Raw genomic sequence first — 26,521 nt, forward strand, 5'->3', positions numbered from 1 at the left:
GAAAGCTGTTTTTTCAGGGCTCTTCTATAATTGTGTATTTACCTAGTTGTACTTTACGGGAAGGGGAGCTATGCTCATGGTGTCCCATCTTCATTTCTCATTTTATCTAGACTGTTTTTAAATTTGTGTATCGTGTTTGCACACACCACATTTTCATCTAACTTGTTCCAAACATCTGTTACCCTGTGGGGAAAGCTGTTCTTTTTCAGGTCTCTTCTATAATTGTCTTTCTTGATTTTCTTTCCATGTCCTCATGTATCTCTACTATCCCATTTTATTAGGTCCTCTCTATCAATAGTTTCTATGCCTTTCATGATTCTATAAATAGTTATCAAGTCTCCTCTCTCTCTTCTTTGCTCTAATGTCTGTAGCTCAAGTTTTGCCAGTCTTTCTTCATATGATAGTTCTGAGAGTGTTGGTGCCAATTTCGTAATTGCTCTTTGTATTCTTTCAAGTTTTGTTATACATTTTTTTGTACTTGGTGACCACATCACCGCTGCATACTCCAATCTTGGTCTTATCAAAGGGACTAGTATTTTCTTCACCATTTCTTCGTCTAGGTATGTAAATGCCACTTTGATTGTTCTTATGGAATTATAAGTTTCTCAAAAAAATTTGTTTATATGTTTCTCAGGGGACATATTATTCATAATAATGACTCCCAGGTCCTTCTCATTTCCTACTTTTTTAATTTCTTCCTCTCCCAATTTATATGATCCCACTATTCTCTTTTTGCTTCTTCTAAATTCCATTATGCTACACTTCTTAATGTTCAATTTCATCTCCCACTTCCTACTCCATTCCCATACTTTATTGAGATCACTCTGCAGTGACTCACAATCTTCTACCTGTACAATGTTCACTTTTTTAAACAATTTTGCATCGTCTGCAAAAAAGCTCATATAATTTTCAATTTCTTTATCCATATCATTAATATATATAGCAAACATCATTGGGGCCAAAACTGTTCCTTATGGAACTCCACTAATCATTTACTCCCAATTAGAATGTTTGTCTCTTATCACCACTCTCATTTTTCTTTCATGCAAGAAGTCTTCCAACCAATTCAGCAGTTTTCCCTATATTCCTCCTACAGTTTCTAATTTCTTTAGCAATTTCTTATGTGACGCCTTATCAAAAGCTTTTTTTCAGGTCTAGAAATGCACAATCAGCCCATCCATCTCTTTCCTGTATTAGATCTATTAGCCTTGAATAGAAACACATCAAGTTATTAGCCTTGAATAGAAACACATCAAGTTTGTAATGCAGGATCGTCCTTGTCTAAATCCAAATTGCCTTGGATTTAGTACATTGTTTTTTTCCAGATGCTTTACCCATCTAATTTTGGTCATTCTTTTACAAATTTTAGCTACCGTACTTGTAAGAGAGACCAGTCTATAGTTAGTAGGGTCTTCCTTGTTTCTCCCTTTATATATTGGTGCTATATTTGCTCTTTTCCAATCTTCTGGAACTTTTTCTTTCAATGAACTGCTTATTAGACTATGTATTTTTTCAGGTCAAGAAATGCACAATCAGCCCATCCATCTCTTTCTTGTATTAGTTCTATTAGCTTTGAATAGAAACACATCAAGTTTGTAATGCATGATTGTCCTTGTCTAAATCCAAATTTCCTTGGATTTAGTACATTGTTTTTTTGTTTTGTTTTTTCAAAATGCTTTACCCATCTAATGTTAGTAATTCTTTCACAAATTTTAGCTACCATACTTGTAAGAGAGACCAGTCTATAGTTAGTAGGGTCTTCCTTGTTTCTCCCTTTATATATTGGTACTATATTTGCTTTTTTCCAATCTTCTGGAACTTTTCCTTCTTTCAATGAACTGCTTATTAGACTATGTATTTTGTCTGTTAGTTTGTTCCTGCATTCTCTCAAAATCCAGGTTGCCATTTCATCTGGTCCATCTGACATCGAAATTACTCAAGTGATTCATTATTTCTTTCCTTGTTACTTCTATCTCTTTCATAGGGAGGACTTTCTCCTCCCACTCAACATCTCTAAGGTGTATGTTCTCCCTCGTAAACACTGATTTAAAATGCTTGTTCATAATTTCTGCCATTTCTATTTCCTCTGTGTATTCAACTCCTCCTTGTTGTAGTTTCACTAATTCTTGTTTATTTTTCAGTTTGTTGTTTACAAATCTGTAAAATAGTTTTGGTTGATCATTACATTTTTCTATGACATCCTTTTTGTATTTTCTCTTTTCTTCTCTGCACACTTGTACACATTGATTTCTATAACTAGTATATATTTTCCATTTTTTGTATGTTTTGTCTTTCTTCCATTTTATCCAAGCTTTATCCCTTTTGTCTTTTAACTCCCTACATCTTTTGTTGTACCAACACTTTACATATCCTTTTTCTTGTTTTTGTCTTGGAACATACTTTTCACTCCTTTATAATTTTTTGTCAAAATATTCCATTTCTACTGTTGTTTCCTCCTTGTGTATCCTTTCCCAGTCTGCTTTTTAATTTTTTTTATCTTATTCTATCAAAATTTATTTTTCCATACATCAGTCTTCCCTTTCTATATATATATATATATTTTTTTTTCCCTGTACTTTTTTTCATTTAGTTCCAGTTCAACCAATATGTGGTCACTTTTACTTATTGGTGTCTTATATTCAATCTTGTCCACAATTTCAGGTTCTGATGTGATTATTAGGTCCAGGCTCGATGGTTCTTCCTCATTTCTATACCTAGTATTGTCTTGTATCCATTGTGTCATTGTATGTTTTATAATCATATCAAGTAGTACATTTCCCCATAGGTCATGTCCACCCTTTACTGTCATCTCTTACCAGCAGATTTCTTTACAATTAAAGTCACCCATTATAACTATTCTTCCTCCATCTTCCATTATCTTATTTATTGTTATCCTTGTGTCTTCTAACATACTTTTGTGTTCTTTCTCTTCCCATGAAGCCGTTTTAGGAAGCACATAATTTACCACAAACTTCCTGCTCTTCTTGTCCCTGTCTTCTATTTCCATCATAATCATCTCTACTCTATTCTTTCCATATGTAACATTCCTCACATTTATATACTTAGTCAGGAACATAACTCCACCCCCTTGTTTTACCTCTCTGTTTCTAATCCAATAATTATATGCACCATGTCCTACACTGTTGGGTAGTAATGGACCTTTTAATTTTGTCTCTACAATTCCCATTATGTCTGGTTCTTTTTCCTTCAGGTAATCATTCAGGTCATTCAAGCCTGTTATTAAGCCATCTATATTTGTGAAAGACACTTTTAATTTTCTGTTACCTTCATCCAGTTTTCTGTTTCCCTTCCATTTTTCTCTACTGTGAACCATTCCCTCTCTTTCAAATCCAATACTCTCCAATAGAATTTCTATATGTCTGACTTTGTTCTGTTCTCGTTTTTTTCCTTAGCTTCTATTCTTTTCGTTTTCTCTACCTCTCTTTCCTCTTTATTCATTTCTCTTTTTATCCATACCTGTTTATACTGATCACTTTTTGCTAGTTTCCATTTTTTTTATAACATATTCTCTGGTGTTGTTTGTGACCTAAATTTAACCTTAATCAGTCTGGTCTTGTATATATTGTATTTCCCTAGTCTATATATTTCTTCAATTTCTTTCTCTATTTTTTTTTTAATAATTTTTTGTGTAGCACTTTGTCAAAGGCTTTTTGTATGTCTAGAAAAGTAAAATCAGCCCATCCATCCCTTTCTTGTATGTATTATATCTATTAGTCTTGAGTAGAAACAGATTAAGTTTGTGACACATGATCTTCCCTGTCTGAATCCAAATTATCTCAGGTTTATTATATTGTTTTCTTCCAGGTGTTTTATCCATCTATTCTTGATAATTTTTTCACAAATTTTGGCTTCAGTGCTTGTAAGGGAGACTGGTCTGTAATTTGTTGGCTCTTCTTTGTTTCTTCCTTTATATATTGGTACAGTATTGGCATTTTTCCAGTCCTTTGATATGTTTTCTTCTTTGAGTGAGCAACTTATGTTATATATTTTGTCCATTAATTCTTCTTTACATTCTTTTAGTATCCAATTTGCAGTTCCGTCTGGGCCATGTGATTTCCTGACATCAAGGTTCGTTAGTTGATCCATTACTTCTTTTTGTGTTGTTGTTATTTCCCTTATGGAGGATGATTACACTTCAGTTCCTTCATCCCAGTGCTGTACTTATGTTGTCAGTACCCCTTACAAGATGAGAGAGAGAGAGGAGGGAGGGAGGGAGAGAGAAAGAGGACATGTGGGAGGGAAAACAGATAGATATTCAGAGACACAGGTCAGTCAGCAAATTAGAATGCTTTGCCATGATTTGATTAATTCCCAGGAGTTTCCTGGCATGAAACATGATCTGATATTGCTTTTGCTGGAATATAAATTCATCTTCTATCAGGTGTTGGTGCTCCACGACCAGACCAGCAGGAACTAGAGGCAGAACTTGTCAGGAATGCTGTAGTATATGCAGACAGCCGTGAGGCTGCCTTGAAAGAAGCAGGTAGGTTAGACTCCCACAAGACCAATAGAGGAAGATACTAACAGTCAGGTAATCTATGATGTGACACCATGTCGAGGACATCTATACAAAATCCATGTACACATAAATACATATGCTTATTGCCTACTATAAAGCCAAGAAAGGGGATATTTGGTGATTGGATGACCTGTAGACCTCAGGCTTTGTCATGTTTCAACAATAACAACTCTCCTGTGCCCAATAATACCCTAAGTTATTATCTAAAACTGATTGCTGCTTTTTAGTATTCGTTTTATTATCTTCCCCCTCTAAACTCACTCAGGAAAAAGATAATCTGCATAAATGACATGTACTAGTAATACTATGTTATGAATTTAGTGGCCATTCTAATAGTAATCAGTCATGTAGTAGTGCCCATAATAAATACAAAAAATGCTTCTCTGAATTACCTGTCACTTAAACTAGGTCTTCTTAGATTTATTTCTTAATATGCCAGGACTCAAGCAGGATGTCAACAAATTGCTAGGAAGTTACTGAAGGACAACAGCACCTTCTGGGGAGAAGTTAGTGATACATAAGTGCATAACATCCATCTAAAAGAACATGGAATCAATTAACCTCCTCATGCTTAGGATTTCTTATAAGCAAGGAAAAACACTTCATGAATCTTTCCACCAGATTTATGTAATCAGTCATTCCATTGCCCCAGGTCTCTATTACAGGAGCCCCACAGTTCTGAGGTAACTGGCAACAGCTACCAGGATGGCCCACAAGTCACTCATAGAAGAAATATTGTGTTGGTGTTGGGTTTGTACAGCACACATGGAGACAAGAATGGGAAATGAAGTTCAATACCAAAAAATGCATATTACTGGAAATGGACAATAGCAGCAATAGGCCATCTTTAAACTATTCCTTGGGAAACAAACCTGTTACAAAAGCAAAAGATAAGAAAGACTTGGGAGTGTTGATAAAAGACAAACTGTTACCTGACAGACTTATCAACAGGAATGTGAGAGTCATATGGACTACTGCAGAAGATTAAAGTGGTGGTATATGGATGAAGAAATTATGAAAAAACTCATCAAAACTTTGATATGTCCAAGACTGGAATATGTGTCAGTAGTATGGTCCCCACACAAAATGAAGGATATAAACAATGATTCCTGGCTGCCCTAACTACTATGGATACACCTTGGTCTCCAGACAACAATCAAGGATGACTTCAACATGTCATCAGCAGAAATGGTCCTCAGGCAGTCCCTCATTGTGCCCACAGAATTTATCTCCCCACAATAGTCTCCTGAGACCCTGCAGCAGCTGTGACATACTGTCTGTAGATTTGCCACATGTGTGCCTACAAATCACTGGGAGGTCAAGTAATACCTCCTAAAGGGTCTCCACACCTCAACACACACCACTGCTCATGCCACTCTACCTCATCCTTGATTGGAAAGATACGATTTCCTGCACCTCTGTCTTTTACAAGCCAGACTGGGTTTCCATCAGCCACTTGAAACTGGTCTACCTCAGTGCCAGTGACATGCTACCCATCCAATTCTCGCAAGTGGGACACCCTGTGAATCCAGTGCAACTTTGAGGGAGGAGTATTGTACAACACACAGCAAGCAACCATACAACATACCAAGAGAAGCAATGAGAGCTCCCAGGTGATGCCATTGACCAGTCAGAGCATCACCTTTTCTACCACTCCACATTCTACAAGCTAATGAGAATGTAGTGCTCACCAATGTACACCACAGGTAGTTCATTAACCTGCAGTATAACTACAGGCTCCAGGCTATATGTAAGTCAGCTCTAGTTCAGTCAATAAATGACTCACTGGTCACAGCTCTTGTCTTCATAGGCTGAACCTACTCCTGACTGCTACAAGGTAAAGCTAAAGTAGGGCAATGTAAAATGAGGTATTCATTGTCTCCTATGTGGTAATTACATCTGGGGCAATTTGCATTTGTGGCTAGTCCTATTCTGTGTTGGTATTGTTTTAGTTATGTGGTAGCCTGAATGTAGATGTGCTAATGTAGTTTCTGTTTATTGTGTGAGGTATTTTTCAGTAGGGCTGATGTTGGGTGAGTTTGGTGGAGTCTGGAATTTAAAGTTTGATCTTGGAGCACTTGTTTTTTATCTAAATGGGTATGTAGTTGTATAAATGTGCTGCATAGGGCTGGTGGTAGGTTCCTGTAGAAGGTTGAGTATCATCCTGTTGATGTTTTTCATAAATGGTCAGTTGGTGGAACTTCTGTTATGTAATGGGATAGATGTGTGGGAATGAGAACTCATGCATATAATTGTGTGCCTCTTATTTTCATATACTTTTCTTTGGGGAGAATTTTGGCTTGTGTATTTACCTAGTTGTATTTACCTAGTTGTATTTTGCAGGAAGGGGAGCTACACTTGTGGTGTCCTGCCTTTGTATCTCACAGTGTCTAGTTTGCTCTTAATCTCATGAATGGTTTTTGTGCACACTATTTCATTGTCCAGTTTGTTCCAAGTGTCCACCACTCAATGTGGAAAACTGTTTTTCTTCAGATCTCTTCTGTAGCTATGTTTTTTTTTATTTTCTTTCCATGTCCTCTTGTGCTTCTCTTGTCCCAGTTTAACAAGTCTTCTCTATCGAGTATTTCTGTGCCCTTCATGATTCTGTAGATGGTCACTAGGTCACCTCTCTCTCCTCTTTGCTCCAGAGTCGGTAACTCCAGTTTAGCCAATCTCTCCTCATATGACAAGTTTGCAAGTGCAGGTGCCATTTTTGTGGCCTCTCTCTGGATTCTTTCTATTTCCTTTATATTCTTTTTGGTACTGGGTGACCACAATATCGCCGCATATTCTAGTCTAGGCCTTATGAGTGTGATGGGTTGGTTTTGGTGCATCCTGCTATTATTCTTAATGCTTTGTTTTGAGCATTTTGTAGAGTATGGCATAGTATGGGTGGTATGTTGTATATGTTTGAGTAATAAGGTGCTGATGTGTTCTTTTTGTTATGTTTAGTTGTTTGTGCTTCTGTAATATAATGGAATAGGTGAATGGAACTGAGGGCTCTGGTATAGATCTATGTACTTATCATTATTGTCAGGTCCTCTGTGTAAGTGAGTGCTTTGGTGCTATGTTCTGGATCTGGTGTTGAGAGATTGTTTTATGAAGAGGTTATGAGGAAATAGCATAAATAAGAGTATTTCTCTCTAGGGAACTCCATTGTACATGTTTTTGTCTCAGAAATTTGGTTGTTTTGAATTGCTCTGTACTGTCTACATGCTAAAGAGTAAGCTATTTCTTGTCATGTTATGAATATTGACACCTAGATCTCTTCATCCAACACTTGCTAACTACCACTTGTGTGGACATTTGGGCCCAAGACATGAACCCATTTTGGGAATTGGTGGTGTTTTATATCCTGGGCCAATCCCAAAGTGGGCTTATGTCCTGGGCCTAAACATCCGCAGAAGTGGCAGTTGGTGAGTGTTGGATTAAAAGATGTAGGTGTATATCTATTATCTTATTTGACAGTATATGCCTGGTAATTATATGTAATACCTTGTTCATGTTTAAAGCTACTATAACCATTTTTTCTGGTGAAACTTTCTTGTTGATTCATGTTAGACAGTTGTCCTCTGCTGTTCATGGCAGTTTGCTCTCAGGCAATTGGCGTGCATAATGCGAACTCAGCTGGGACAAGCGAGCCTTTGTAGCCAAAAGAAAATATTATGTGTTATGGATCAGTGCAATGATGACAGTTGCCAACCAGTGTGCAGGATGTGACCTGACCAGGCTGCACCAAGCTTCGTTTACAGGTATATAGCTGACAGAATCTGTCAGAACAACTGATTGCCTTGAGACTCAAAGGAGAATATAGCCACCTCTATACACTTATCACCTCAGAACCCGAGGAAGAACATTTCCACCTCTCTCCACTCATTGCTCCAGAAACCAAAGAAGAATATCATCTCTCCCAGTAGCTGTCTCTTTTGTCACATCCCAGGAGCCACAGTAATCACTATATGGAACCTCTCTACCTCTCCCATTTCCCAATGCATGGACATTGAACCCAGCAGCTGTCTCTCCTCCTATACCCAGGGCCACCAGTCACTCCTCTTCTCAAATTCATCTCAGTGCCCAACCCCTGATGAATCACCATTGCCAAGCACATTACGAAAGAGATGTCAGCCCCCTGGACCACACCCTCCAAACTGTAAATAAACTATTTATCTCCTCTAGTCTTTGCTTCCCAACTAGGCCCTGACCTACATTTCCACCATCCTGACATCTAGCACTCAACCTAGGGCTCTCAACAATTCCCTCTGGCACTTGTTGGTGCTATCAGCAGTATGCTGATGGAGTGGTCTCCTTAGAACCTATATTAGATTTGGTAGTAAGTGAATTGAAAGGTGTCCTATGAGAAACCTTGAAGAAAATTGGCAAAGTTAACAAATGCAGACATTGCATGGAATGGTTTGACATTTTACCCATAGGACCAATAGCATATGGCTGACTGTCAAGGTTACTGACTGTTAGTATATCCAGTATGTTAGAAATGCTTAATAAATGAATATACACTTGTGTGACACTGAAACAGTAGGTAATGTTTGATCAAATGTTCATATTTACATATCAGAATAATGAAAAAATATATATTCATATATTTTTTATTTCTTTAAGGTGATGTCATCCTGTCTGGGTCCTCCATATTTGCAGAGATTGGTGAGGTCCTCCTTGATCGTCAACCTGCACTCATTGATCAGAGAACAATCTTCAAGTCACTTGGTTAGTAGAGCATATAATCCCACCATTTTCAGTGACAACACATGCACAAAGGCAAAGTTTACATCATCATGGTGTTTAGATCAATGGCATACATACATACATATACCAAAGGCTTTTTTCCTCCTTATAAGGGAGGTAGCCAAAAAACAAAGGCATAAAAACCACTCCCACCATTTCCATCACTGTCATACTCCACTCCCCTCTACCCTCATCCCTGCATCTCATCCATTGCCCTGGGTCAGAAGCAGTGTCAAAAGACATAGCACATCCACAGCAAGGCCGTTTCATTAAAATGGTGACCCCCCCCCCCCCTCTCCATCCTGTGATGCAGAAAAGGAGAAGACAGGGAGAAATCCCTTTGGGCTGCGTCAAATTATTTCTCACCCAATTCCCTCACCTCCCATCCCCCACCCATTCCACCTCATGCATCACAGCGTCATCCATATACAACCATTCTCCATTCACCCCTGTCTCCTTTCCTCTCCCTTTATATCCCATCCATCCATCCCATCCTAGGTTGACCCCTCATGTTGACTCCTTCCACCTCTGCCTTCCACACCTCTTTTACTAGTCTTTCTTCACTCATTCTTTCTATGTGTCCAAACCATCCCAATACTCTTTCATCAACCCTATCTCCTAACTCCCTTTCCACCCCCATTCTCCTCCTCACCTCCTCATTTCTCACACTATCCAGCCTAGTAACCCCTATCATACTTCTCAGGCACCTCATCTCAAACACATTCAAACTCCTTCTCTCTTCCTCTCTTATGTACCATGTTTCTGCCCCATACAGTGCTGTTGGCACAATCACCTTCTTAATACAGTCTCCTCTTAGTATCCATTCCCAAATGTCTAATTCTCATTACACTTTTTAATCCACCAAGGCATTTACTCACTTCTCTCAATCTATATTCTAACTACACCTCCACTCCTCCCTCTCCTGCCACATTCTGTCCTAAACCCATACTGTTCCTCACCAATTACTCCCTTTGTTCCTCCCCTAATCCTCTCAATCAAACCCTCCCATAAGCCTTCCTAACTACACTTAACAAGGTGATCCCTCTGAAACTCCCTCTGACTGATGAAAAATATCAACCAATTTGGTGCACAAAGGGATCCCAATAGAGTTCATAGTCAATGTGGAAGCATAAAAATTGGTGGTTTCATATTTGAGAAAAAATTCAGAGGGGAAAAGCATGATTTTTTTTTCCAGCTTGATCTAAGATAAACAATAAAAGGTGTAGTATCAGAGTTTTTGTTTACATTAGTAATGGCTAATTTTTTAAAGATTTCCATTGATAAGATTATGTAATTTAATTAGGGAAATTGATAAAAGTAAAACTTAGGCCAAAATATAAGGAAAGGAAAGCCTTCGGTTCCTTTATTCCCAGCTAAATGTGACCCTAGGTACTTAAAACTTTCTCCACATTTACTTTCAATTCTGTATTCTTAAATACCCTTCCAACTCCATCATTAGTTGCCTTAAATCCTCCTCTGACCCATGCACAAGTGCATTATTATCCACAAACAAAAACTTTCCTCCACTCTTAATAATTATATTCAATTCCCTGCCCATCACCACTTCATCCATGTACACATTGAACAAACATGGTGACATTTACACAACCCAGGTGCAGCAACACATTCACTTCAAATCACTCATCCTCACCATTTCCAACCACTAAACAAATTTTACTTCTCACATAAAAATTGTTGACTGCCCTCAACAACTTTCCCCCTGTCCTATACATCTGAAACACCTTCCACAATGCCTTCCTGTCGACCTTGTTAGCCTTCTCCAGATCCATAAAAGCCCCCCAAAAATTCTTACCTTTTGCCATGAATTTTCTGTATATCTGCTGCGCAGGCGGCAATGGCGGCGATTCGACACGATGCTCCTAGCTTTGTCTTTCATAGGCAAAGACAGATGGAAATACCAATTGAATGAACAGGGGGAAGCAACGCTATTTCATGGTTACTGTTATCAACCCTTTCGATGTCCAGTGTACGACTACGTAAATACACACACATATAGAGCAAGCAAAACTCCAACATCTTCAAACCAACTCTCCAGAGACCTTCTATTATCCTCCAGATCTCCCAAGACTCAAGGATATGTAGATGTGTAATTCTATCTACATTATTGGGAAATACAAAGTCATGTTGGAGAAGGAAAGATTGAGCAGTGTCTTTTCTTTACCGATTCCAATATTCTTTCTTGTTTCTATGTACAATGCAACCTCTGGATTAGCCTTGGGTGGTTGCTGGATTTTATATACTGTACAACTATACAAAATTTGCAGTGGTGCCATAAAAAAAACAAAAAACGGGAAAGGGTTCATCGCTTCAGGTTTGAGTGGCAATGATGGCACCAGACAGTCATATTCTTCTCATAGTAGTCAAGTTGTCAGGAAATTCCCCAAAACACTGGCCGCTTCTATTGTTGTCAGGAAAGTGCGAGGTCCATTTGGCGCAGGTGTCCCAGGCGTTGGCTGAAAAGTCTGGTTCTTGGGACATTAGGAGCAATAGATTGTCCCTTGGGAGATCTGGAGGACAATAGATAGTCTCTGGAGAGTTGGTTTGAAAATGATGGAGTTCTGCTTCTTTACATACATGTGTGCACGCATGTGCACACTGGACATCGAAAAGGTTGATAACAGAGGCTTGGCCAGCTATCTTCATTGCCCCCAATGAGGTTGGTACTCATTAAAGATAAGAAACAAAACAAGGCCTTTTGCAGAACCTTGGCTTGAAGATACATACACATAATGTTGGAATAATGGTGGTATCAGGAAATCTCATGAATGAAATGAAATAGACTTAATTGTATGAGCATGTGGAAGTATATATTATTTCTGTTTACCTAGTTTTGTTGGAGAGGATTGGTGATGGTCCTCTATTGCAGGGGTAGTGTGAGTTTGTAAGGGGACACTCTCTATGTCGAGCCCACGGGGGGCTCTGTTGATATGATCTTTGTGCAAGACAGTCTCCGTAAGATTGTGGAAGCTAAGTGCTTTGACTTTGTTCTTTGACTCATGTCCACCGATACAATGGGGTCCAGAAAATTTGGGGGAGAGCTTCAAGGTGGGGGTTTGGTTAAGGGTGTAAACAATGTCTCCAACTTCAAAGGTACATGCTCTGGCTGATTTGTTATGCAAATGGACCATTTTGTCATTAGTTAGATGAAGAGTATTATGTATTCTTTTTAAAAGATTATTGAAATTTGCTACTTTGACCTTGATATAATCATTGAAATTGTAAATGTGAGGTAATTCTGAAAGAAGATCATATGGGAGCCTTTTGTCTGAGCCAAAGAGGACAAAATGAGGAGATTCCAATATTGACTTGTTAATGGAACTATTTATACAAGCTTGAATCATGGGGACATGTTCATCCCAAGAAGGGTGAAGATCAGAAGCAAGATGTCTAAGAACATTGAGAATCTTTCTATCCTGGCATTTAGCTAAGCCATTTGAACTAGGGTGATAAGCAGTAGTGTTGCATTTCTTGATTTGAAACTAATTACAAATATGGAAAAGAATCTCATTGTTGAATTCAGTCCCATTGTCAGAAATCAGAGTTTTGGCTGTAGTGGATGGGTAGTGGATGAGTTTGTCAATAAGTGTCTTTGCTATGTGTTGTGCTGTCTTGTCTGGTAGGTGCAAAAAATACAGATTCCTGAAAAATGGTCGACACAGACAAGAAGATATTGGTTTCTGGTATGTGTAAGTGGTAACTTAAGAAGATCAACAGCAACTGTGTTGAATGGTCTAGAAGGGGTAGGGTAAGTTAGAATTGGAACATGACCATTGATATGACCTTTGTGAATTGCACAAGGGTGACAAGTGTCAATGTAAATGTGTATATCCTTCCTCATGGTTAACCAGAAGTAGTGCAATCTGGTTTGTGTAATGCATTTCTCCTTGCCAGGGTGTACAGCAATGGGTGAATTGTGTATAAGCTTTAAAACTTCTGGAATAAGAGCCGTAGGGACTACAAGTTGAAACACTGATCTATTTGGTTCATGTTTGTTCATTAGTGTTGTTTTGTGATACATAATTTCATCAACTAATGTGTAATTGTTGATGTCAGGCAGAAAGTTTTCTGTGTCAGTTGTGTCTGCAGATTCGAGGAAATATATAACATTTTCCAGAGAGGGTCTGATCTCTGCACTGCGGCAATATGTGCTTGTGTAAGAGTTACTGTAATAGGATTGTGCATGATGGTCACAGTATGGCAACTGAGGGCATCTGCAACTAGGTTCGCTTTTTCTTTAACAAAATGAAAGGTTGGCATGAACTCTTGTATGATAAGGAACTAGCAGGCAAGTTTTCCTGAAAGATTCTTTTCTTTGAAGAGGTGTAAGATTGGTTGATGTATATACATGTATCTTGTACCCAAGGATGATCTCTTTGAAATGTCAGAGTGCGTATATAACTGCTAAAACTTCCATGTCTGTGACTGAGTAATTTCGCTTGTGTTTGTTGAGTCTGCAACTCGCATAGACAATTGGTCTGAATTTTGTGCTGTGCTGTTACATGAGGACTGTGCCAATTCCTGTGTAGGACACATCAGTGTAGGTTGTCAAAGGAAGCTAGTGGTTTGGGAAAGTAAGGACAGGTGCCATGATTAAGGCTTTCTTTAAGTCATTAAAAGTTTTCTCCTGGTCAGGTGTCCAAAATGAAGGGTTTGTCCTTAAGTAGTGAAGTTAATGGTGCTGCTATATTAGCATACCCTTGAATGTAATGTCTGTAAAATCCTAACAGACCAAGGAATGAATGTATGTGTTCTACAAAAGTAGGGCATGGAAAATCAATGTCTGCCTTGACCTTCTCCTGCGAGGTTAAAATTCCTTGTGAAGTAGGGACATGCCTTAAGAAGTATATTTCTTTCTGAAGGAAGGAACACTTCTTAAGCTTCATTTTGAGACCTGCTTTTGCTAGTCGTGAGAAGACAGTGTGTAAATGTTCTCTAACAGATTTGGAAGCAATGATCACATCATTGAGGTACATGAACACTGAATGACCTATGGGACCTGCAAGTACTGTGTGCATAAGTTATGTGAACACTGAAGGAGCAGAAACAAGACCCATCGCTAGTCGTTTGAAGTGATAATGTTCTGTGGGTGTGCTAAAGGTTGTCAGAGGCCTAGACTCTGGAGCAAGGGGGATCTGGAAATATCCTGACATAAGGTCTAAGTTCGTGAACACTATGTTGTTTTCACCGACGGAGTGGAAAATGTCTTGTAAGAGAGGGATTGGGTGTCTATCTGGTATGATTAGCTTATTTAACTCTCTGAAGTCTACTACAGGGCGGAAGGAACCATCGTGTTTAGGTACAACAAAGAGGGGGAAGTTCCATTCGCTGATGGATGGTTCAGTAATGTCTTGCGCAATCATGTCTTGGATAAGGTTATCTACAATCATGCGTTTACTGTGTGGTAATCTGTATGCGGGAATGTAACGTGGTTTAGAGTTCTCACGAAGGGGTATATGATGCTGAATAAGATTAGTGACTCCAAGGGGTTCACCTTGAGTGGCAATGGTATGTCTGAACTTGTTGCAAAGTGCAAGCAAGTCTGCTTGTGCATCAGGGAAGTCTATGGGGTTGAAATGTGATGCATCAATGGGTTCCTGTGCTGTGGGCACGTCGGAAATTGTGGTACAAACTTGAGAAGTGGGGAATTTGTCATCCATGACTTTGATGCGTGAAGGATATACTTCGAAATCGCAAATGTTTGTACCAACTGTGAGATGGAGGGGTGCGTTAGTGTCATTGGCTATAAAATGCAAATATGACCTTTGACCTAGAGCTATGGCTGAAAGTAGGGAAATGTCATTGACACAATAAGTTTCTGGCATACAGAGTATATTGGTGTCTTGTGCTTGGAAAATTCATATGTGTATTTTTGTATATTCACGAGGGATAGCATCTTTGGGCTCATAAGCACAAATCAACTCCAGGATTGGAGTTGATTTGTTGTTGAATTCTTCTAAGAGGGGCAAGCAGGTGTCCTAAGGCAGTGAAAGATCAAGGCTATTTACTGGTGTTTTGTCATGAGTTTTGCTGATTTGGACATGCGGGAGGAGTTAGTGCATCTGTTACATTTGTAACATATGTTAACGAAGTGTCCTGGTTTTTGGCAGTATGTACAGAACATTTTTGTTCTTGGAGGAGAGCACTGGGATAAGGGATATTGCATGTGAGATGTATGTCTTGATCTCATGTTATGTGAGGGGGACCATGTGACCTGGGCTATTGTGTGGGTGGGTGCAATGGGTACTGACTGGCTCTGTATCTGAGTGATAGCTTTGTCCATATCAGAGAATTTCTTGGAGAATTTGCCTAGGTTGATACCTGTTGTGAATGGAATTGTGCTAGGTTTTTGGAGTGTGCCTTGGGAGAGTAGTCGAAAGTATGCCATGAGTGAGACTGTGTTCCAATGGTATTTTGTTGTCTGAGACCCAATCTGAGTTTTTGAGGCTTTCTCTGAGTTCACTTTTAAATATGGGAGGGCTTTAAGAGGTCATGGGAGTAAATTAAGAAAGATCACATGTGTAAAGGATATGAAGAAATATAGTTTTCCATATAGATGTATAAATATGTGGAATAACTGGGAAGGTGATTTAGCCCAAGCTCAAACAATACATGAGTTCAAATATAAATATGATAATTGGAAATCAAGGATATAGGTTAAATTGGAGCTGTACATGAATTTGAGCCTAAGTATGTTAGAATATTATAGAATAGGAGATGGGACCCAATGAGCATTGCTCCTTTCCTGTGTACTACAATTAGGTAAATACAATTGAGTATAATTAGATGAATAGCATTCTGACCCATGCATCTTCTACCTTTCCAAAAAGCACCCTCCTATATGCCTTTTCAATAACAGACGAATCTCTCTTAAACTACAGCAGGGAAACATAATGCCACTGTTTTTTTTTTGTTTTTTGTTTTTTTTTTTTTTTTTTTTTTTTTTTTTTTTTTTTTTTTTTTTTTTTTTTTTTTTTTTTTTTTTTTTTTTTTTTTTTTTTGTTTTTTTTTTGAGCCCCTACAGACCAGAGACACTCATCAATTGTCTAAGTTAGAATTTAAAATTTTATACACATTGAGGAGTGATGATGCTTTTTACACTACAGCTCTCTATCCTTTATACTGTTCACTAGGATCTGTCCTTTACCACTTCTGTGACCCTACCTTTTATGAATCTTCTTATGGTTGGGGGAGAAGAATTATGCCACTGTGTTTCCCAGGTGACTAAATTGGATGGAGTAAATGGACTAGGGATCCTGCACTATATATATGATCCTCTTATGAAAAGTCACAGAATAAGAGGGTCTGGGAGAAGGATTTCAACTAGAATCCTACAAACTGGGTCATTAAGATTTCTACCAAACAATGTCATCATAATTTACCTTGTTGATATATACCAGTACAGTGTTTGAAATATATTTGCTTTTACAGGTTTGGCAGTAGAGGATGTAATATCTGCCAAGATTGTGTATGATGCCATTGTTAACACAAGTGATGATGCAGGAGACAGAGCCTGAAGTTAAGGTAGTGATCCCAATAATCACACCTTTATATTTTCTTTTCACCATTAGTTTCTGTTTATTTTGTGCTTTGACACTATAGATATTCATAATCCTTAATGAATATATAAATGTTTATTACATGTTTTATAACCTGATATAATATAATATGCCATTGTTTAGAACAGATTAAAACAACTCATCTTAATTAGCTAGGGGAGCAAAATACTGCCCAGATTTTGTGTCATTATTGTATGTTAACTTAATAGATTATAGTATCTTCTTTATCTGTTTTATTCTGAATTCCAACATACAACTTTATTGATATGAGAGAACTTCTGTAATCTGTGATTACTGAAAACAATTCACATTTTCATAAGAAAAAAATCCTGAACTGCTTATTGCATTGAAAAACTTAGGAGATCAATGAAGGCACAAGAGGCACAACCCCAAGCCAAAATAAGGAAAACAACTACAAAGGCAAGAACAAGAAGAAAAGAATGATTATTGCCATGAGTTTCACTGAATGGAAAGCCACAACCCCATAGTGACTGGCAAAAATTCTTGGGCACTTCTACTGATCTGTCTAGGAAGAACCATTGGACATTTTTATTTATGTTTTATTAGTGTGGAATGAAAGTAATAGAAGAAGGGGAGCAGTTGCTGATTGCCAGCTCTCCATGCGTGAAAAAATGTAGGAAATTCATTTGATGTTGAAACAGATCTTAAACGCAGTCCGAATAAAGAGTGTTGTCATCTCAGGACTGGAACTCCTGATGAATTTGAGGAGTTTGACATGTTTTGAATGTAGGTAGCTCTTCTGTCCACTTTACAGAACCACTGCAAGGAGACATCTGTCATTGGCAAGAAGGGAGGAAGCTAAGAATTTTGAAAAGGGCAATTGGAACAAGTTGTATACATCAGCAAAGAAAAATATAAGTGTCCACAGTAGGACCATCAGCTTATCCTCTTGTGGACCATACAACCTCTATACCTCCCTATGGTGGCTTAATTTGGTTTAATAAGGTTGTTTGGATATTGCAAAATGCTTGTGGAGTGTTGATGTTGAAAATTGTGGTTGTAAATGAAGTTTGAAACCAGTGTAATCAGATCAACCATTCTGGTTAGGTACTAATGTTAAAAATGCAACACTATTGCCCATTTCTAGTACTTTGCATTTTTAGGTATTGGGAAATGAATTTCAGTGCCAAAAAATTCAAAGTACTGAAAATGGGCAAGAGTGGCAAAAGGCCATCCTTAAAATATTCCTTGGGAAGTGAACCCATTACATAAGCAAAAGAGGAGAGAGATTTGAGAATGTTGATAAAAGACAACCTGTCACCTGACAGACATATCAGCAAGATTGTGGGAGACATATGATTAAAGTGGTGTTTCATGTATGGATGAGAGGATTATGAAAAAACTCAGAAAAACTGATATGTCCAAGACATATGCATCAGTAGTATGGTCCCCACACAGAGTGAAGGATATAAGCAAGATTGAGAGAATACAAAGGGTAGCAACCAAACTGGTCCCCAGCCTGGCAGATAAACCATATGAGGAAAGACTAAAAGCACTGGGTCTGCCAACTTTGAAAGATTGAAGAGAAAGAGGTGATATGATTATAGTATTCAGGTCACTAAAGGGAACAGATTGCATTGACAGAAGGGATCTAATTAAAGATGGGAGGGCTTTAAGAGGTCATGGGAGTAAATTCAGAAAGACCAAATATGTAAAGGTTCAAATCTAAATATAATAATTGAAAATCAATTCCTAGTGCCATTAGCACCAGGAATAGAGCTAACAGAGCATTAGGTTTTATTGCTAGGACAGTTACTAATAAAGGTTCAGAGGTAATTATCAAATTCTATCTTATATTAGACCCATCCTTGACTATGCAGTACAGTTTTGGTCTCTGTCCTCTAGAATGATCTGATAGAGGTACTCAAGTGGATCAAAGGCTTTAACAAGGGTGACACAAACAGGTTATCATATTAAGACAAAAGGGCAGGACTCGCAGTAATGGATTTAAATTGGACTAATTTAGATTTAAGAAGGAAATAGACAAGGACTGGTTTACCAGTAGAGTGGTCAACAAATGAAATAGACATAGTAACCATATAGTGAACACTGAAACTATTGGTTGTTTTAAGAAAATGTTATACAACTTTATTGATGGGGAAATCATGTGGTAATGGATATGGAACTGCCTAGTATAAGGCTTATGGTCTCTTGCAGTCTCCTTCATTCTTATGTTATTATGATATGGATTAAGTTATAAATGTACATGAATTTGAGGTTAGTTATGATAAAAAATTGGTGAATAAGAGATGAAACCCAACAACCATTACTCCTTTCCTGTATACTACAGTTGGGTAAATACCAACATACTGCACCTCAGCCTACTCCTTGCAGCAAGCCCACTGCCATTATCTACACTCTGCAACTAGCCCTCTATCATGGCCTACATCTTGTAACATGCCCTCAACAATTACCTAGACCCTGCTGCAAGCCCTACAGCAAGCCCTCAGCAATGGCCTACACTCTGCAGCAAGCCCTCAACTATGGTCTACACCTTTCAAAAAGCCCTTGCAAACACCCTGTAGGAAGCCCTCGACCATGGCTTACACCATGCAGCAACTCCTCAACAATGGCTTGAACCCTGCAGCAAACCTTCAGCCACGGTCTACACCCTGCAGCAAACCCTCAACCACAGGAAACTCTGGCACATGGCCTCCTCCATGCAACAAGCCCTTGACCACAGCCTACACCCTGCAGCAACCCTTTGACCATGGCTTAATCTTGTAGCAAGCTTTTAACCATGGCTTACAACCTGCAGCAAATCTTCAAACACATTCTACACCCTGAAGCAATCTTTCAAGTACTGTTTATCAGGAAGCCCTTGATCATAACCAACTCCTGCAGTAATCCTTTAACCACAGTCTATGCCCTGCAATAATCCTAAGCAAGCCCTCAACCATAGCCTACACCCTGCTTCAAGTCCTCATCCATGGTATACACCATGCAGCAATCCCTTGAGTACAGCAAGCAACCTGCAGCAATCCTTCAACCACAGCATACATCCTGCTGCAACTTGACCACAGCCTATGCTAATGACAATGGAAAAGCAATACATGAATTTGTAAAGGCCAGTATTATTGTGTACATAGGCAACAAATTTCAAATTAAAGGGGTATAGGATGAACAAAGAAGAGGCTGAATTACCAGATGTCAAACCATTTATTACCTAAAGAACAATCATAATTAGAGGGAGAATATTGATCAGACATGGCAATTTCTGCGATGTGACAAACAAAATAGGGCTTTGCAAACTTTTGCTCATTTTATAAGAAAGAAGAAATGCAAATTTGTCCCTTGATCACATCACAAGTTATAATCACCCGTAGTCATATGGTGCTATCTACAACCTAAGCACTGTTTGTAATTGTTACATAGGTTCAGCAGTACCGACGCCTGAGGACTACTAATTCCTTAATTAGTATCACTCTAAGAATAATTATAGAGAAAGAAGGTTCACTATAGGTGGTTTCGAGTCTGAAGCCAGATTATTCTGTAAGATTATGTGACGTCACTTCTACCACTGTAATATATGGAACTTGATTTTCCTTATCCTCCTCATGTGATTCAGGGCAGTATCACTCTATCACAGGTTAACTTTGTGAGCTCTATGACTCTGTAGTCAAAGATGGTTACTACATTCTGAATAAGAATTACAAATTGAAAACTCAAATTTCACGCAATCGAAGCCAGGTTAAATACACCGGTCTTAAAAAACAAGAGCATATAGGTAGTGTTGTTGTTCCACCCAGCTATATGAAAACTGTGCATACTATCCATCATATTTACTTTAATACATGCCAAATGCTCTTATTATTTATAAAGGCCAGGATCAAATGCATAACAGAATCTATGAAAATTTTCAATATGTGACAAAATGGTGAATATGAATGCACTTGAAAGAATAAGTGTTTAATGCATCAATTGTGATTCGTTACTCTGTTTTACATTTCTTCTAATCAGTACTGTCACAGTTGTTTATATTTTTCCTTAATTTTTGTCTCTATATAATCCATCAATTGGCTGTCAAAAACCTATCAATTTACTTATAATGAGTTGTTTGACCTTTTAAATGGCTCTTTTTTTTTTTTTTTTGTAACATTAACTCTTTTTCTGAGTCTCTGTTCAGTGCTAGTCCTTTGTCACTTCCTCTCTGCCCTGTCCAAACTAAAAGTCAAAACCTCCAGGCAACCCTGAAGCTGAGAAAGGACGTGCAGGGGTTGTCATATCAGGTGGTTCAATGACAGCACTCCTTGGGGGATGAATAGGCTTGTCATGTGGGTTTCTCAGTGACAGAGTTGGGGAGTCGTATCGAGCAGGAGCAGGAGTAGCTGAGCAGGGTCTATCTAAAATTGGAGGTGGGTCTTCCTTCTTTTCACCTTTATCTGTTTTACCCTCCTCCATTTTGGCTTTCTCGTTTTCTTGGGCTATGGATTTAGTATCATTGTTTTTCGAAACACCAATCTCGCGTGCAACCCATTTGACCTTAGAAACGAGTTGCTCTTGCATAAGGTTGATGCACATGGACAGAAGAGCCATTCCTGAAAGAAAGACCACACTTAGTAAAGTTAACAAGGACATTACAGTTGGAAAGAATAAGGGTACCTGAGATAAACAAAATACTCATTTAACAAGGGAAGCAAGATACTAACCAACACGGTGCATGATTGCTCATCTAGGAAAGAGTTAATCTATTATGAACTACCTGCTTATGAAGGGGGTGACCTCACCCATACATAGTTTTTACTCAAACTCACTTTTGAATTATCAAAGATCTTAATTGTCCAAAGAAACACAAAAAGTGGGATATCTTGATGGAAAATTACAATGAAGGGGTGAATAGGCACATACCAAGACAAAAGCTAGAGAGAGTGTACATTAAATACTGGTTCAACAGAAGATGCAGTGAGGCAAAAGACAGAAGGGACAGAGCTTGGAAAAGATGGAGAAAAGATAAAAAAACCTGAAAAATGGCAAGTATATATAAACTATAGAAATGAGTATGTAACAGTGTGAAGAGAGGAAAAAAGGAACTATGAAAAAGACATTATAGATAAATGCAAAGAGCAACCCAAGCTATTCTATCGATACATGAACGGTAAAATTTAAAAATAAACAGGAAATGGTGAAACTATGCCAAGGAAATATAGAATACATAGAAGATTTAAAAATGGTCAAAGTCATGAATAATCACTTCAAGACTGTTTTCACTAGAGAGAAGGCACAATATTGGGACGAAGGAAATGAAGTGCGATCTCCCCCCATGAGCGAGATAATAATAACACAAAAAGAAATAATGGAACACCTATCAAACCTTGATGTCAGGAAATTGCATGGCCCGGATGGAATTGCAAATTGGATTCTAAAAGAATGCAAAGAAGAACTAATGGACAAAATACATAACATAATGAGTTGCTCACTAAAAGGAAAAATACCAAAAGACTGGAAAAATGCTAACATTGCACCAATATATAAAGGAGGAAACAAGGAAGAACCAACTAACTATAGACCAGTCTCACTAACAAGCACTATAGCCAAAATTTGTGAGAAAATTATCAAGAACAGATGAGTAAAACACCTGGAAAAAAATAATATAATAAACCCAAGACAGTTTGGGTTCAGACAAAGAAGATCATGTACCACAAACTTAATATGTTTTTACTCAAGACTAATAGACATAGTGCAAGAGAGGAATAGATGGGCCAATTGTGCCTTCCTGGACTTAAAAAAAGCTTTCGACAAAGTACCACATAAAAGATTATAAAAAAAAGGAACATATAAGAGGGATACAAGGGAACCTACTAAAATGGATGGAGGACTTTCTGATTGGTAGAAAGATGATAGTAGTACTCAGAGAAAAATATTCAGGTTGGAAAGAGGTGATCAGTGGAGTTCCGCAAGGATCTGTACTGGCTCCAATAATGTTTACTATTTATGTGAATGACATGGATGATGAGGTGCAATGTTATATGAGCTTCTTTGCAGATGAGGCTAAATGGTTAAGGAAAGCAAAAACTGAAACAGATTATGAATCATTACAGGAAGACCTGAATAAGGTATGGAACTGGAGTCAGAAATGGGAAGTGGACTTCAATATTAAGAAGTGTAGCATAATGGAGTTTGGAAAAAGTAAAGATAGAATATCAGGACAACATAAAATTGGAACTAAGGAGGTAAACAAAGTGGGATCTGAAAGAGATTTAGGTGTAATTATCTCAAACGACTTGTCCTATGACAAGCAGATAAACAAAATTGTCAGAGAATCCTATAACTTGCTAAGATCAATAAAAGTGGCATTTACATATTGGGACAAAGAAATTATTTTAAAAATATTAGTCACACTGATGAGGGCTAGACTAGAATATGCAGTGGCATTGTGGTCACCCAGTACCAAAAAGAATATAAAGAAAATAGAAAGAATCCAGAGAGCAGCCACAAAAATGGCACCTGCACTTGCAAACCTATCATATAAGGAGAGACTGGCTAAACTGGAGTTACCAACTCTGGAGCAAAGAAGAGAGAGAGGTGACCTACTGACCATCTACAGAATCATGAAGGGCACAGAAATACTCAATAGAGAGGACTTGTTAAACTGGGATAAGAGAATCACCAGAGAGCATGGAAAGAAAAAACAACAACATAGTTTTAAAAGAGATCTGAAGAAAAACAGTTTCCACATAGAGTGGTGGACACTTGGAACAAACTGGATGAAAAAATAGTGTGCACAAAAATATTCATTAATTTAAGATCAAACTAGACACTGCGAGATACAAAAGCAGGACACCATGAATGTAGCTCCCCTTTCCATAAAATACAACTAGGTAAATACCTGGGTAGGAAGAGATGACTTTACCACAAAGTTAGATATGTTACTATCTAAAGAGCCAGTCATCAGCTCATTGAACTAATTTTGCTTCATAGGAAAAAGTAACCATGTAACAATTGAGTTTCAGCTGGAGGACAAGGAAATAGAGCCAAGGATTGAATCACACAGGCAAGGGAGACTCAATCTTAGAAGAGCAGATTACTTAGGGTTGAAAAAATTCTTTGAAGAAACAAAATGGGAGGAATTCATGAACACCATGGTAATTAGCATTGAGCAGACTTGATTCATGAAATTCGCAGAGCGTCCCAGTACAAAAATGTTGTAATCATGGGAGATTTTAATTATAGAATCATTGACTGGGAAACTTTAGTAGATCAGGAAGCGAAAAAATTCTTAGATGTGATGCAGGATAATTTCCTAAAACAAATGACTACCGATCCTACAAGGGGAGAAAATACTCTGGACTTACTTTTAACTAATAATGAGCACCTAATGATTAACGTAAAAGTGGGAGATAGTCTAGGTTCTAGCGATCATTGAGAAATAAGATTTAATATTATTTGGGAAGAATTAAAAAGTACATATAACGTCCAAGTACCAGACTTCAGGAGAGCAAACTGACTATATAAAAACCTATTTGAAATTGAATATGAAATGTCATACGGACGTTTCGGACATTATCGGCACTGTCAGGTCTCAGTTCATGACCAGGGGTAAGGTCATGACCAGGGGTTGGGTCATGGAGGGTAATATGCATACTTTGGGTCAGGTCACTTGGGGGCGGGGGCTCAACAGACAAGTCAGCATCTTGGATGAAATTTATAGCAATCTAACTAATTTAATTATTAATGCACAAAATACATTTATCCCCCTGAAGTCAATATGGAAAAATAGTAATAATCCCAAATGGATGACGGACAAATTGAGACATGAGATCGGAATGAAAAGAGGATTTTACGTAAAAATAAAAAACGGGGAAACACACCTTAGATCTGGTTAAAAAGAATACATGTTAAAAAGAATACATGTACAGCAAAACATAATAATGAAATTATGGTTGCCAGTCAAGCAAGATCCAACCCAAAGGGTTTCTTTCATCTTTATAGAACAAAAAAATAAAGAAAGAATAGGGCCAATTAAAGAAAATGAAAATGTCATGATAGAATCAGAGGAAAAAATGAGTGAGGAGTTTAACAAATATTTTCTCTCAGTGTTTACTAATGAGAGGTTAGATAAAGTACCTTACTACAATCCGATTTTCAGTGGGGATGAAGAAAGTAGTCTATCTAATATCAGCATTAGTAAAGTAGAAGTAGTCAAGCAGATTGAAAGACTTAAAGCTACAAAATCCCTGGGTCCAGATGAAATTTTTCTGAGAATGCTTAAGGAGTGTAAATTTGAAATCTGCGACCAGTTAACTGAAATATTTAATAAAGTGGTAGACATTGGTTTTGTGCCTACTGCTTGGAGGCAGGCAAACGTTATTCCTGTTTTTAAGAAGGGAGATAGATCGTCTATATGCAACTACAGGCAAATTAGTTTGACAGCGGTTATAGGTAAAATGCTTGAATCAGTAATAGTAAATAGACTCAGAGAACACATCAAAAGACATAATTTAATTTGTGATACACAGCATGGTTTCTCCAAGGGTAAGTCATGTGTGACTAATCTTCTATCCTTTTACACTAAAGTATATAAGGCGTCAGATAACAATGAGAATTATGATGTTATTTACCTTGACTTTAGCAAAGTATTCGATAAGGTGCCACGCCAGAGACTACTAAATAAAATCAAAGCCCATGGCATAGGAGGAAAAGTGTTAGAATGGACTAGAGTTTGGATTAGTAACAGAAAACAGCGGGTTACCATAAATGGAGTAAAATCTAGGTGAGGCAATATTACTAGTGGGGTCCCCCAGGGCTCGGTTTTGGGTCCCTTGTCGTTCATTATGTACATAAACGACTTAGATGATGAGATAAATAGTGATGATAGTAAGTTTGCAGACAACACTAAAATAGGATGCCTAATTAGGTCAGGAGACGACGCAGAGATTCTACAGGATGATCTTAACAAATTGTTCACATGGTCAGTGAAAAGGCAAGTGAACTTCAATATCTCTAAGTATAGCATGTTAAATGTAGGGCTACACAACTCCAAAAATAGATACAGCTTAGATAACATGCTTTTAGAGAAAAACTGAGTGCACGAGAGACTTGGGAGTTCTAGTGAGTCCAGAACTTAAAACCAGGAAACAGTGCATTAGTGCCAGGAATAAAGCTAACAGAGCATTAGGTTTCATTGCTAGGATGGTAACGAATAGAACTATAGAGGTAATTATCAAACTCTGTCTAGCGATAGACCCATCCTTGACTATGCAGTACAGTTTTGGTCTCTGTCCTACAGAATGGACATCAATTCAATAGAATCAGTACAGAAAAGAATGACCAAAATGATACATGGACTCAGAAATTTGCCTTACGAATAGAGGCTTAGGCACCTTAACTTACACTCTGGAAAGATGCAGAGTGCGGGGTGATCCAAAAGAGGTGTTCTAGTGGATCAAAGGCTTTAATAAGAAACGATTAGACAGCTTTATGGATGGGGATGACAGGTGGTGAAGGATACAGAGCTGCCTGGTGTAGGCCTTATGGTCTCTTGCAGTCTCCTTCATTCTTATGTTCTAATGTATTGATAGCCTACATAGTGCAATGATATCAGCCACACCATGTAATTCTGTTGTTAAAGTTTGACCTCTACAAAGAGAGGTTCTGTGAGGTGACAGTGAATGGGGAAGAAAGTGGCCCTATTCTGCCTTATTCC

General features: G+C 38.0%; 2 protein-coding genes across 3 annotated transcripts in view; one reads left to right on the plus strand and one right to left on the minus strand.

Moving 5' to 3' along the window:
• LOC143032756 (ketimine reductase mu-crystallin) overlaps window positions 1-17,080 on the plus strand; it is a 44,699-nt gene extending 27,619 nt beyond the window's left edge. Inside the window, exons 6-8 of one of the 2 annotated variants that reach the window (XM_076197747.1) lie at window positions 4,403-4,504; window positions 9,158-9,262; window positions 16,730-17,080. In XM_076197747.1, the coding sequence (XP_076053862.1) occupies window positions 4,403-4,504; window positions 9,158-9,262; window positions 16,730-16,815 (293 nt within the window). In that variant the 3' untranslated portion in view covers window positions 16,816-17,080. The remainder of the gene's footprint in view (window positions 1-4,402; window positions 4,505-9,157; window positions 9,263-16,729) is intronic. The other variant, XM_076197754.1, reaches the window with a different exon arrangement.
• Window positions 17,081-20,031: 2,951 nt separating this feature from the next.
• Window positions 20,032-26,521, minus strand: part of LOC143032753 (TWiK family of potassium channels protein 7-like) — a 61,172-nt gene continuing 54,682 nt past the window's right edge. The window contains exon 7 of the mRNA XM_076197736.1: window positions 20,032-21,416. Within this exon, the coding sequence (XP_076053851.1) occupies window positions 21,043-21,416 (374 nt within the window). The 3' untranslated portion in view covers window positions 20,032-21,042. The remainder of the gene's footprint in view (window positions 21,417-26,521) is intronic.

The sequence above is a fragment of the Oratosquilla oratoria genome, chromosome 1 (genome assembly GCF_046742065.1).
Source record: "Oratosquilla oratoria isolate Oo_2021 chromosome 1, ASM4674206v1, whole genome shotgun sequence".
NCBI lineage: Eukaryota > Metazoa > Arthropoda > Malacostraca > Stomatopoda > Squillidae > Oratosquilla > Oratosquilla oratoria.